This window comes from Phodopus roborovskii, unplaced genomic scaffold (assembly GCF_943737965.1).
Source record: "Phodopus roborovskii unplaced genomic scaffold, PHOROB, whole genome shotgun sequence".
Lineage (NCBI taxonomy): Eukaryota > Metazoa > Chordata > Mammalia > Rodentia > Cricetidae > Phodopus > Phodopus roborovskii.
In genome coordinates, this window is record NW_026126424.1 from 1,565,516 (window position 1) to 1,579,913 (window position 14,398).

Sequence of the window (14,398 nt, forward strand, 5' to 3'; positions counted from 1 at the left end):
AAACAACACTTTCACAGGCTTTGTGCCCCAGAGCTCCACTGGCACAGCCAGGCAGGCCAGCCACACAGGAGGGTGCCATTTTGTAAATGAGAAAGCAAAGGCTGGAGAAGGGGACATTTCCAGAATAGGGCAACAGACTTGGAACTAGGCCTCAGGTCATCTGACATCTCACCCTGGACCTCCCTCCATCAGTGCTGCCCTAAAAGGCTCAAAATCATGTTCTCAATCAACTTATGGCACACGCTGGCTTAGAAGCCACTCAGTCACATGTGTCTGTGAAGATTCAGATTATACAGAATTTCTAATATGTATAAATGTCCCAACTGTTAGTGAAAACCTTGTCCTTTCTAGCTGGAAGAAAGTAGGAATAAACTGCAAAGCATTAGTGATACGATGCTAAAAGGCATTTAGGGGTGGTGCTTTCTGTGTTCTTGTGGGAAAAAGCCACCACATTTCTACTTGTTCTCGGTGTCTAGGATCCTCCTGAGGCTCTGGTCCCATCCCTTCCCATTCTTCCAATGAGCCAGTATCAGATATTATCTGGAAACAGAACATACCATGAAATACTGACTTTTCCTTAAGCACAGAGGTCTAACGGCCCTCTACAACAAATTAGATAATAAATAAAATATTAAAAGACAGCATTGTTTAGCAGACACTTTCAGGTCTTGTATTTCATAAGGAAATTGGTTTGATAGAGAGAGTGAGCATATCCGAAATATAAAAAAAGACAAGAATATACACAGCTCCTGTTGGTGCTTTATTGGTCTGGCCAGGAACAAGGGAACTGATGATGACCAGACATCCCTTCTGTTCCACAGTGAAATAACAATCTCAATCCCTGATGAACTCATGACCAAGAGATCAACTACCATCACTGTTGAGGGTGTTTATGATAAAACTATCAGATCAGGGGATGGAGAAATGGCTGAGCAATTACTATTCTAGAGGACCCAAGTTCTGCTCCTAGCATTTATACATCTGGTGGCTCAAAATCATCTGTAACTACAGTTCCATGGGGTCTGATGCCTCTGGTCTCTCATGTGTACACACCTGCCTGCCTGCTCACACCTACACATAATACAAAATTTCTAAATACAAAAATTTCTAAAAATTAGAGATTTAAAATTTGCAGGCAGGTGACAGCTCAGAGGCTGGTAATGTTTTCGGGTGGGGCTTTCCCAGAAGCAACCCCCCCGTCTCAAGTCATGCAGAGCCTCCCTATATCTACCTCTCTGTCCCATCTTTCTCAGTGCTGAGTAACAACAGGCTCATTCATCCAGCATACTGCCTACTGGGTATGGAACCCAGGGTCTCATGCATGCTGTGCAAGCATTTACCATGGAGCTATATTTCCAGCCCTCTTTTCCCTTCTCTTCAAGACAGGATCTTACAAAATATTCCAAAAACCTGAAATGTGCCTCGACCTCTTGAGCAGTTGGCCTTTGCCCCCCAGCCCTGGTCAATCATCTTTAATAAGTGAACTTTTTATCATCTCAGTAGTAAATGACTCCAATGGAGATCAAAATGTGATTTCTGCAAGACTGCCATCAGGTGCCATGTAGAATTATTGATTGGTGGGTATGAGAAGCCGAAATGATCAATAATAGACCTTTGAAAGATTCATTACCTGTAGATAGTTGCAAAAATGAAAATATTCTATTTCCAGACCTTCTGTGATGCAGCTTTTCTGCCTCTACCTGGGGAGGTGAGAGAGCCAACCTAAATTCTTCCTGCTTTGGGCTGCCGTGAAGAATTTCCCACACAGACTCATTCCCTAGAGAGCTTTGGAATGATACACACAGGCAAGTTCATACTTTCGACGAACTGACCTAGAGTTGACAACACATAAATGCCTTCTCTGGAGACTCAGTTCCTTACCATCACCTCTGCTAAGTGTAAAACACAAGCAGCTGGGTTGCAGACTTTCTGAGTTAGCAAACCCTACTTGCTGCAAGGCCCTCTGATTAAGAGACTTGGTTCTTCACCCCATTCCACTTTTGCTGTTGGGCTTTAACTCATTTTTGGGCTTTAGGGCTCCAAGTTTTAGAGATTAGATCATTTACACCTTTACAGGGTTATAAGGAAAGTTAACAATTACTAAATTTGTGATTTAAACTAAAAAAAGAAAAAAATCAAAATAGGGCCATTGTTCAGGAGGTAAAGGCACTTGCCCATACAAGCCTGATGACCTGAATTCTACAGTGGAAGGAGAGAACAACTTCCAAAGTTGTCTTCTGCTTCTGACCTCTACTCACATGCCTATTGTGATTTCATTTAAAAGAAAGGAAACGAAAAACTCAGAAGTAAATGTTAGGGAATAAACCTGAACATCGATGGAGCAACGATGAAGACACAAACACCTCTTTCTACCCACTTCCCAGACAGAAGAACCTGTACAACCACTTGGCTCTTCCTTTTCCTCCTCCAAGTGTCCTTCTATCTCCCTCTGAGTCCGCCAGGAAAGCTTTGTGGTCCACTCTAGCCAGCTGAATGTAGACTCTGCCCTCCCAGTTGAGGTTAGACTCTATTGGTGGTCTCAGAGCAAGAACACAAACAAAGCATGCCCATCTTGGCAAACTTAACAACAGTATTCATTGGTATGCACTATATAGACCACATATACATGAATAAAATTAAATTAAAAATTTCAAGTTACAATATTTAAAAGACAATCATGAATTTACTAATAATGTATGTGCACGCACACACACACACACTCACACACACACACTTTGCTATGCTGGCTCAGACTGGCTTTGAACTCCTAAACTCAGTCTTCCTGCTTTAGTTTTCCAAGCAGCTGGCTATAACTACCAGTGTGTGCTACTAAATTTGATCTTGAAAAAAAAATATATGATTAGTTTAGTATGTATGCAGTGTTCTGCATGATTGCCTGCATGCTAGAAGAGGGCACCAGATCTCATTATAGATGGTTGTGAGTCATCATGTGGTTGCTGGGAATTGAACTCAGGACCTCTGGAAGAACAGCCAGTGCTATTAACCTCTGTGCCATCTACCTATCCCGCTCTCTATGAGTGTATTTTTAACAGTTATTTCAATAAAGCCTATGGGTACTACTTGTTGTTCTTGCCCCCCCCCCCACCTCTTGGTAGGGGATTTCTTGTAGCTCAGGCTATCCCAGAACTCACTATGTAGCTGAGGGTTAGCTTGAATTCCTGACCCTCCTGCTTCCATCTCCCAAGTCCTGGGTTTACAGATGTGTGTACAGATGTGTGCTGCTCTGTGCATGGCAGGCAAACACTGCCACAGCCTCAGCCGTCTCTAAGTGAGCATATGCTTGCTGGAGTGGTATGAGCGCTACTAATTCTCCATTACCAGGGTACTGGCTTCCTGCAGCCTGCACCAGCTTGTCACAGTTGCTTATAGAGAGCACTGCTTTAAAACGCACACCTTCAAAAACAAAACAACCTTCAGTCCTATGCCAGCAACTCCTGAGGTATGGTTGCTGTAGAGTGCTGCATCTATCTGGAAGTAATGCACACATGCTTTCTCTGCTGCCACAGACGACACTGCAATGTTTTATTTTTAAACTCCAAGCCTTTCTCCAAAATCAAAGGGAAACCAATCCATAAAATCCCTATCTTATCCATGATATGTAAATGAAGAACAAAGGAGTCAGGAAAAAAAAAAAAACGGGAGTGCACTGATTGCTCAAAAAATGTCATTCACAGATATAACAAATTCACCTTTAAAAACTCCACAGCTGGCTTGCTTTCGAGGCTGTAAGTTCAAGGCCAAGTGGGCTTACTTGTAAAACTCCAGCTCTGCCAGTCATTCCAAAGTGTGTGTCTGGAGTGAAAACTGAACTAGAACAAGGAAGCTGGTGCGAGTAAAGCTGGGATCAGGACCCGGATGTGTGATTGCTTTAAAACAGCACGATTCAGCAAACAGCGACAAGTGACCTCTTCTCACTCTGATCTGGTGATCTGCGTTAGTGACGTTACAATACCTTGGTCTTTCTGAATAAACAGGCATACAAAAACGTTAACTGTAAATGCAGTGTTGACTGCTAAAGGGCCACATGGAGCATGGCTCCCTGGGACCCTACAGTAATTAACATCATTAGAGACCAGGGCTATCTGGGGGAGCAAAGGTAATTGCTCCAAATTCTTCTCAATTATGTGCCTTTCTCAACTTGGTAGCAGCTAGTGAAGAGGGGTCAAACAGAATAACGGGGACTCTGAAGAGGAATTTTGCCACACCTCCTGACAGCCACATACAAATATTACGCAGAATTCACTTTGAAAATATATCCCATGCTTGAGGGGAAGGAGAGAAAAGCCAGCTTACTTAGTTGTGAGAAATTAAAACAGCTGGATTCAAAAAGGTAAAATTAATGTGTCAGGAAGTCAAATTAGGTCGCCCCTTGCAGGACAAGGAGCCTCCTCCTTTAAAAGCCTCTAATGAGGCACAGACCATAGCCACTCTCTCCAAGTTTATGTACTTTACAGTTTGCTTCAAAGCCATACAACATTGGTATAGCAGTATTCAGGGGCTTCATGGTTAGCTAAATCCACCTCAATTCCTTTGTATGTGAACACTGACAAAAATCAAATCCTGGCTGTTTGTAAACCCATACAAAAACATGGTGGGAGATAGAACAGACACAAATCTGTTGGTCTGAAAGACAGATGCGGATGATGGAAGAGTCATCCGATAGGATCAAATCATTCTAAATAATTAAACATGCATGACCATAACATGTCCACAGCAAGTCATACGTTAAAAATAAGGGCTTTAAAGGCATCTGAAATGGGGCAATAAACACCTTCCCTTTCCCTACCTAAAGGGCTCTCAGGGAAGATCACAGAGACCCACAAAGTTCCAAGCTCTCAGGACTCAGAGCTACTGCTTTGGGCAGCAGCTCTCTGGCTCTCTGGTACCACTCTCTCCCCAGGCATCAGGAGAGAAAAGGCAGGCTTCTCTGGGAAGGTGTTAACCATTTGGGCTACAGGGAAGACAAATGGAAGTTTGACGCTCAAGATGACCACAGGCTAATCTTATCCCAGCTGGGAACTTTCATATGTTAAAGAAGCTCTCTGCTAAGGATCTGTCCACACTGTGCTGGGACACCTTCTCATGGCTGTGCTTGAAGAGCCGGCGGCCTGTCATGGCTGTTTTTCCCCTGACTGCTCAATTTTACTGAACTAAAACTTTGCATTTAAAAAATAAAGGAGAGACCCATTCATAAGATGTCTGATAGAGACAGTTTTAGAAGGAAGTCCCAACTGAAACACCCTTGCAGGAGGAGAAAGGGTGGATGGGTGGAAGGCGGTTCTCCTGAATAGGTTCCATGATGCCTGGCCTGGCTTAAAGCAGGAGCAACCGCATATGGTTATGATGAAGTTTCAGAAGGGGCATCCCTGTGTGTGCCAGTTGGCCACAGCTGGGATTCTCAGGGTTGCAGTTAGACACAGAAAGGAGAGGGGCCCAGTTGATGCCTCTCCCACCCACAGATGTTTCTCCCCAGCTCTCACAGGCAGCAGATGCAATAAACCAGGATTTGTTTGTGATGCAAATCCAAGTCCCAGGGAAGCCCCAACCCTAAAGACCGAATGCAAATGGTCACCCAGCTCCTGACACCCTCTAAGAAGGGCCGCCATTGCTGATGTCAGCGACACAAACAGTCCTGCTGAGGGCAGAAGGAAGGAGGAAGACAGCAGAAGTGTGGTTAGGGTGAAGAAGAGAGACTGCCTTCCGGTTAAAATGTTTTTGATCTCAAGAACACTACAAACAGCTGTTAGGTATTAAAAACCAAAGATTGTAACTCACTTCAGTTGGACTCTAAAAAAAATTGACATTGCCTTGTGGTTAAAACTGAAAGGCTTCTGGAATTGTGCAAACTGCAGGGTCTCTCAATAAAACATACCTAACATGAATGCATTTTAGCATGTGAGAGGATTCAGCAGAGGCACCAGAAAATAGAATAACGGTTCTCTGAACACCGTCTACACCTAGTGACATTTACTCAGCCCACAAATCCTCCCTAAGCAATCAATGGCTGATACATGGGTGTCAACATTTTAAGACATACATAACAATAAATATCCAACCTATCGACATTTCAAAACTGTGCTGGGATATAAAGTAAGCAGGCAGGCGCGCACGTGCAGGCATACACACAAACACACACACCCCAGAAAGAATACACTGGAGGAATCCGAGAAGGCTACAGAGACCTAAGACAGAATACTAGCTTAAAGGGAAAAGGGTAATTGTCAATATTTGAAAGAGTTATGCATAAATACCAGGAAGTTTATTAGACTAATTTCTCCAATTTCTTGTCTGGGGAGAGAAGCAGCCCTTCTCCCCATGGAATAAACCACAATTCAGTGCAACTGTACTTATGGGAAAAACAAGCAGCCTTGGCAGTGAATTCCTATTACCAAAACTCTAACTTGTATGAAAAGATTATGTGTTGACCTTTTAGCCTTTCCACCAAATCTTCAACTGTTCCTTATCCAAAATATCCCCCCCAAAAAAACAAAACAAAACAAAACAAAAAAAAAACCAACAACAACAAAAACAAAAACCCTGCAAAACTGTTTTAAAAAAATCAGGTATAATTTGTCTCTCTGACTCAGCAAGTCTTCTATAAGTTTTAAAACCCAGAAGTATGTTGGGGATAATCTCTAAATAGTAGACTACAATTGCTTTATTAGTTTATCCACACTTTTGGCAGAGGAGCCTACATACTACACAGACATTAAATATCATTAACTATTTGAAATGTTTTAAAATAATAGGAGGGATCATTCCTTATAACATGAACACCACAAAAGCTCCAAGATTTGGTCCCCATGAGCTCCATTTCAACTGCTTTATAAAGATGAGAAAAACTGTGTCCCCTGCCCGAGTTTAGATGTCTGAAATTTGTATAAAAAAAAATTATCACGAAGTCTGAAATCACAAGGCCCACACACTCCATACACCTATCATTTCAACCATCAAGGGCTTAGACCATTAAAGATGGCCACAAGCACTCCAATTGACTACCAGCAACTTCCTCTCTGTTTCCTTAGTGAACCTCCCAGCTCTCAGATTCTGTCACTAAGGCCTCAGTGACACCCTTCCCCCAAGTGTTGCTGACTTCTCAGTTTGGGGAAGCATTAAGTCTCTCCCACTGAGACTGCAGATTGGCCCCAAGAAGTCACTGAGACCAATCCCTACATTTGCTTCCCTGGGGGAGGAATGGGGCTGGGAACAGGTAACTAATGACAACCTCTGCAGCTTCCTAAGAAGCGCGAGTACATACAGTAACCAGTACAATTGCATGTCCTCCGTCCTCTACAAGTTACTACGCAAGGCCTCCAACCCTGCCCCCATTAAAGGGAAAGAAACACCAAACGACAAACGTGAAACCCTTCATAATACTGAGCACACTAGCATAGTGCGCTTGTACGACACTGCATTTAGTTTTACAACTTCAAGTTAACTGGCCCAAAAGATTAAAAATGGCAACGACTTTCACTACTTGATCTTCAGATGATACTTTCCCAACTGACATGCCGTGAAAATGGCTCATCTGCCTTCCTTATAAACAATAGCTAATATGATAAAAAAAACAAGACATTTTCAGAAGCCAGAATAACAGCCTGAATGTCTAGGTCCAAATGAGCCCCTAAACGACCCTTAGTTGACTGAAAGATCCAATCCATTTCCTCCCCCCCCCCCAATCATCAGCATAGAAACATAGCTCTTATAAAAACCATAGGCTTGTTGACTTGGCTCCACATGGTTCCATAATTTGTGGTCCTCTACTTACTTATTCGTCTCAGCACGTTAGCCTAAATTTAAAAAATCCAAACGGGAGACATAAAGACAGCGCTGTCCTCAGGCTGCCATTCCTTACACAGCTCTTACCGAGTGATGACTAGTCACACACAATGAAGGCATTGCCAGTGTGCTTGAAGAAATAAGCATTCTGTTGAAACACAAATTAATTTGCACGTCTGAAAATAATTTTCAACATCAGCATGCTACTCACTGTCCTCGGGATGGGTGGAGAAAGAGATCCATTTGACATGTATGGGTCGCTACTCATGTTCGGCATCATTATGTAGCCAGAATAACTGGAGTAGGAGGGTCCCTTGTTGTACAGGCCTCCATCAGGATGCTTTCCTGGGAGAATCCAGATAAATAAATAAATAAATGAATAAAATCGAAGATGCATCGACCTCCCTTTCCTTTTGTATCAAACTATTTTCGCTTTCATCAGAAAAATCTCTTGCTTCTAAGACAAGCCAGAGTTTACATAAAATATTATAAAATAAACAACTGGGTTATTACGCTTTATTTTAGATTGACAGTATTTGTGCTCTCCAGTGGCTTAACAGCAGAACAGATGTTTTGAAAAACATGTGGTTCAATTTACTTCCACTACTGACTGATGTTTTTACAAAAATAAGTGTTATTCATCCAACTTAATTTGTTCTAATGCTAACAATTGGACTGAGAAATACAGAAACACAAGGGAACACACACAAACTTAAAATTGAACTAATATGTGAGGCCATCTACCCCCCAACACACATACATATTTCTACATTTGAAGTCTCCTTTTACACAAACTCAAAAATTCCACCCGTACCTCTGGATTTCTAACAAATTCTTAAGGAGAAAACTGGGTCTAGCCTATGGTTAAAACCCAAATTTGTAGTGAATTAACCTTTGGAAGAGCTAATTTCATGGCTAAACTTACGTCTGTCTGCCAAAGAAATGTTCTTTTACTTTTAATCTGTATAACTACTTGTTGCCAAGAAGGCTGATATACAGCTCTCTCCCTGCCCTTAGGTCCACACTGAATGTACAAACATTCCATTCTAGACAGGCCAATTGTTAAGTAATTGAAGGAGACCAGAGATGCCAACTGATTGACAACTGAACCGTATGGTGATCTGAGTAAACTTAGAATGAGCAAAGAAGGGGTGTGTGTGGGGGGGGGCGTTAAGTATTGACACGAATTGCAATGGGGGAAATGTCTATCATTTGATAGGTGCAGTTTCTGATATTTGTCTATATTTTAGAAGCTAAGCTCAGTTTTACAGAGCCCTGATCCATCTGTCCACACACTGTCTTCTTTCTCCTCTGTACTTAGAAACTACACACCACAGTTTTGCAAATGAAGAATCTAAATTATTACTGCTGAAAAATACTGCTCAGAAACATCCCTTCTTCTCTGAGAATGTGGAAACCCAAAGGCCCAGATTCATTCAGGGACACACACACACACACACACACACACACACACACTCACAGAGAGGGGGAGAGGGAGAGGGAGAGGGAGAGGGAGAGGGAGAGGGAGAGAGAGAGAGAGAGAGAGAGAGAGAGAGAGAGAGAGAGAGAGAGAGAGAGAGACTGGGTTTCTGGGCTTTCTTTCCTATTATGTTGAAACAGTACTGACATGGGCACATTCTGGGATTATCTGGTCCCAGCCTACTGAACTCAGATGGCAGGGTCACAACCAGATACTCAAATTGTAAATATCCTCTGTTAAAGTGGGGAAAAAGAGAAATCTGGCTTCTTACCGTCATCAGGATGTTCTCTGGCCTTGTCATGGTAGGTCTCCTGAGAGGGCTGTGCTTGCCTGACCACCTAATGGCATGGGTAGCCACCCCCAAAAGAAAGAAGAACATCTTAGAGTTGGTAACAGTTATGGTGTGTCTGCTGGTAATTCAAAGAAAGACAGGCTAGGCTTGATTGAGTACAGGAAAATCTTTTCAAAGTGTATTTTTGAGTGATGTTTTAAGTACTCGGGATCAAAAGGTAAAAATGGAAGCAAAAAAAAAAAAAAAAAAAAAAAAAAGAATAAGAATGTGGGATGACCTGTCCTGCTCTAACAATCCATCTTCTAGGATATGTTAGCCCCTTGGTTCACTTTGACAGGATCTGACTAAATGCCACCAGGATACAGTAACTGAAAATGAGATCTGGAAATGTAAACAAAACAACCCACTTTGCTGAGGTCTTAAGGAAATTGCCTAAAAGGCTTCCTAGCCTAGCCGGATCTGCGTTCACTTACAACTTAAAGGCTGAATGCTATGAGGCTATCAGAGTAGAACTGGTCTGTGGTTAAAGGGAGGGAAAATTGAGAGTCGGGTTACAGACACCTAAAAGGTAGCCCAGTTAATATCAGTTTTGGTAAGCGCCACCGACCCGACTCAACCACGTGCAAATCAGCGGTATCAGCCCTTCACCATCTTCCGTGGAAGATGCACAGTTCAAACTCCCAACCCCAGTAGTTTTCGGTTTCCAAAACACTGCTTTTCTCTTCCTACTAGTAAACCGTGGAAACGTGAGGTGGCTGGAAATCTGTGGACTACTCTATTAGAGGCCACTCTGGCAAAAAAGTCCCAGAGGTTAGGTAGTGTGTGATTCTTTGAACCTGTGTCCTCCAGGCGACCTCGTTCTTCAGGCACACAGAGATTTTTTTTAAACTTCATTTTGACTGCACACTAGCCACCTTCACTTACTTTTTGCTGGACTTTGGGAACAGAGAGCCCTCTTATATTCTAGGAACGAACCTTCCCCCTCCCCCCCCCCAGCCTTCTCAAATGCGTACTCACCCCTGCCATCGGGACAGAGAGGGTAGGTAACTCTGAGGTGTTCTTAAAGGTACTCTTTAAACCCAAAATGTCCCCGCCCCCGAAACCACCCTTCCTTTGGGGTGGGGGCAGAAGCCTGCCATTTAAGGAAAACGGTTTACTCTCCAAGTTTCTCTGGGAGGAAAAAACGTTGGGGACATCATTTGGCTATCAGAACTTTTCTACTGGATGTCCCCGTGAGGTTTCCCCAGCTGCTGAGCCAGAGCGGCCGCTGAGGTGTGGGCTTTGGGGATCTACGCCCATCCGATGCTCGCGCGCGGCCCGGCTCTCTGCTCTCTCGCGCTGGCACCCACGTGGCTCTATTTACTCTACTCGGGTTACCAGCGCCATCGCCTGCAGCTGGCCCCTAGATCTGATAAAGCGTGTCCCTCCTCCCCAGCCGCGGCCCGGCTTCCGCTGCTGTCGCCTGGCTCTCGGGCTCGCCTTTCTTCTGCAGAGATCCAAGGCCTTGCTAACCCCAAATAAACGCCCTTCTTTCCACTTTAAGTGCCGGGGTTGCGGGCGGAAGCACTGCGGTGGCTATGCTGTTGGGTGGCTCGGGTCGGCTCGCCCACGGCTCCCCGCAGCAGCCTAGCCGGCTTGGGGACCCGGCCCCGCAACGCCCCCACAGTTGGGGCGCGCGCCCTACCCCGTGGCGGTTGGGACGGCCCCTCCTGGCCGGCCCACGCCCGCCTCTTCTTCCTCCCGCCTGAGGCTCCGCTCCTAGGAGCCTCGGTGGTTTAACGCACTTTTGCACACTGTACCAAGAAAGCTAGCGGATGCACTTTGTGTTCTATCTACCCTAGGATGGACTTCGCAGTCGTGTTCAGACATCTCTGCTTTTAATGCATGGCGCCCCTCAGCCCGGCTGAAACGTCGGAGGACGAAACCGGTCGGGTAAAGGCCAGCGTTTCCTGCCCATCCACTACCGTTTAGCCACAGACCCACTTGGAATAAATTTCCCTGCCCGCCGCTCACACACGTGCGCACCGTGGACCAGGGGCCGTTATTCCCCGCCCAGCCCGAGGGACCAGGGCGCAGAGGCCAAAGTGGCCGCGCGCTTAGCTTGCTTCCTCCCTGCGTCCCCTGGACCCGTCACGCCTCTCGGGACAGCGGCCCACTCACCTCATGCCCGTTGCTGGCTGGGATGATTTCGGACTCGTTAACCAAGGATGACTTGATGTCGGCTAAATCTCCCTCTTCTTCAGGGTGACTGATCTCGGCAAAAATCTTCTCTTTCTGGGGATCGCCCTCATCCTTGAAGGGGATCATCTCATCGGTGGCGCAGAGTTCCGGGTCCCCCCCGCCGCCGCCTCCAGAGAGTTGGGGCATCCCGGCGGCTCTGTAATCTCCGCTCCGCTGCGGGAGCACTCAGCGATGGCAGGAAGAGAGGGGGTCGGTGTGTGTGTGGGTGAGAGTTGGAAGACTGAGTGTGGGAAGACTATGAATGGAAGAGGGATGGGAAAGCGAGGGGCCCGCTGCCGGAGCAGCTGCAGGAGCCCTGCGATTGCGACGCTTTCCCTCTTCACCCGGGGCGAAGGGCACCAGACTGCGAGGGCGGCAGTCGCCGGCGCCTCTGAGAGCGTCTGCGGCGATCCGCGTGCGCTAGGCTAGGCTGCCAAGGCCGGGTGGCCACCCCGCCTTGCTGGGGTCTATGCGCCGAGAACGCTGGTTCCGGAGGGGATACGACTTTCCAAAGTGCAGAGGAGGGTCCCGTGGCGCGTCACCGTGCAAAACTTCTCCACTGTGGTTTCCTCGGATGCCGATTTCGGAGTTGGTGTTTTCGAGAAGCTGAGAGCTGGGCCAAAAGGCTCCGTTTGCCCCAGCAGAGGTGCGAGGAGAATCAGAAAATACCGAAAAGTCCACTTCCTGAAGGGTAAACAATAAAGAGCCACCCGGGCTGCAGACGTCCGTGTTAGAGCTTTCCTTCCCTTTCGCTTCGGTTTTCCTTCTGGAGGAGCATTTAATCTGCTGGGGGGAGGGGGGACGGAGGAGGAGGGGAGAGAAAAAGAAGTTTGCCAAGAATAAAGTTTGTGCTGGTGAGCTCTGGGAATCGACAGTGGCTGGCACGGCGTAATCTTGGGGAGTCACAGCAGGAGCCTCGGGCCCAAATGTTCCAGCCCGCAGCTCGGGCCGATACACACACACGCACACGCACACACGCACGCACACACACACACACACACACACACACACACACACACAAGCCCGATTCCTCTTTGTTCCCGGCTCGAATTTCTGCCTGGCTCGCTGGCGCTGTTACTCGCCTCTTTCCCCGCCTCCCCTCTGTCAAAGCAAAGAGCTGCCGGTGGCCCCTCGGCTCCTCCAGGCCCGGGCGGGGAATACCCGGAGCGCGGCCGCTTGCAAGGCTCCGGGCGAGTCCGGATGCCAGGGCCCACGGGAGCGCACCCGGGTCCCTCCTGTGCGCGCTGCCCAGCAGGTGAGCGGTTGCGCCTTCCCACCGCTTCTCCTCGGCGCGCCTAGCCGGCGCTGCAAAGCTATTCACTTGCGTCGCTTCTCCTCCCCCGCCCCTCCCCCGCCTCCTGCTCTCCTTGGCTGCTGGCTGGAGGGGTGGGGATGAGGGAGTCTGCTAGGAGGAGGAGGAGATCCAGGTTCTCCCCCAGCTCTAGTACATTTCCCAGCACCTGGAGGACAAGTCATAGTTTGGGGGGCGCCGTGGGGGTGCATTCGCGGGCGCGCGCTCGTGCATGTCTGGAGGGGAAAAAAAAAAAACAACCAAACCCCTCAACCTGGAGAAGGACAGGGTGCTGCTTGTAACCCACCCAAAGCACGCTGTGGCCAAGGAGAAATTGACAAGAAACTCTACCTGAACGGCTTAACTTCATCATCTAAGCGTCTCTTCTTCTCTTACCCCACTCACTCCTGTCCCCTTTGCCAGCCTCTCCCCCACCTCCTTTCCGCCCGCCCACTCTAGCCCCCTCACTCAGGCAAGGGGAGGAAGATGAAAGAGAAAGCCGCGGGCGCTGTGGTCGACACCACGTTGATAGATGCTCTGACAGAGGGAATGAGGCGAGAATTAGGGACTAGGAGAAGGGAAAAGAGAAAATGTAACTCCTTGCTCACCTAACCAGAGAGAAGAGACGCAACAAGCAGGAGAAAAAGAGTTGTGACTGTGTGGCGTGTACAATATCGCACTCTCTTCGGAGACAAGGGGAACATCTCCATCCTTACCAGGGAGAGAGGACCAGGAAGGAGGAGGTGAATGAAGACTGAACCTTAATTATCGCTTCTAAAACACTATCGCTTTCATTGTGCCCTTACCATCGGATGGACGTGGGTTTTCCTTCGGCTATGCAAGACTCAGTGTGTAGAGACCTCGCAGAAAATGAAAATACGTCCCAAAACGAGGGAAAAGAAGGACCTAGGAGAGGGAGGCATGACTGCACAATTGCTGACATCCTGGACAACAACGCTGAAAGAGACTCTTGAGGATGTAAATCCGAATCCAACCTCAAAAAACCTCCCAGTTCCCACTGTCTCTTCGATGCATTCTGTAAAAGAATGGGACTTTTAAGGGAGACGCTTTGTGAAAGTTACTGTGTAAGTGAGACTTAAGTTTGGAAACGTGACATTTTTGTCCTTTAGTTCTCAAGTCCTCCCCGCAGTCAAATGTTCAGGCGAAATTATCACACCAGTGCAGTAGCCATCTGTAAAACCTGGGGACAGTAAACAGGAGACGGGAAGAACTGTATCTCCATCTTCCTTAAGTTGAAAATAAAACACAGAATTATGTGTTAGTGCCGTTACATAAGAAAGCTCAGGCAAAGATC

General features: G+C 46.7%; 1 protein-coding gene across 8 annotated transcripts in view; it reads right to left on the reverse strand.

Moving 5' to 3' along the window:
- The window catches only part of Lef1 (lymphoid enhancer binding factor 1), a 107,095-nt gene extending 93,643 nt beyond the window's left edge, over nucleotides 1–13,452 (reverse strand). Inside the window, exons 1-4 of one of the 8 annotated variants that reach the window (XM_051185494.1) lie at nucleotides 13,435–13,452; nucleotides 11,733–12,575; nucleotides 9,552–9,618; nucleotides 8,012–8,145 (exon numbers count right to left, since the gene is read on the reverse strand). In XM_051185494.1, coding sequence (XP_051041451.1) covers nucleotides 8,012–8,145; nucleotides 9,552–9,618; nucleotides 11,733–11,939 — 408 coding nt within the window. In that variant the 5' untranslated portion in view covers nucleotides 11,940–12,575; nucleotides 13,435–13,452. Of the gene's footprint in view, nucleotides 1–8,011; nucleotides 8,146–9,551; nucleotides 9,619–10,589; nucleotides 11,254–11,732; nucleotides 13,191–13,434 lie in introns of those variants that run through there. The other 7 variants (XM_051185493.1, XM_051185496.1, XM_051185491.1 and 4 more) reach the window with 7 other exon arrangements.
- Between the last annotated feature and the right edge of the window lie 946 nt (nucleotides 13,453–14,398).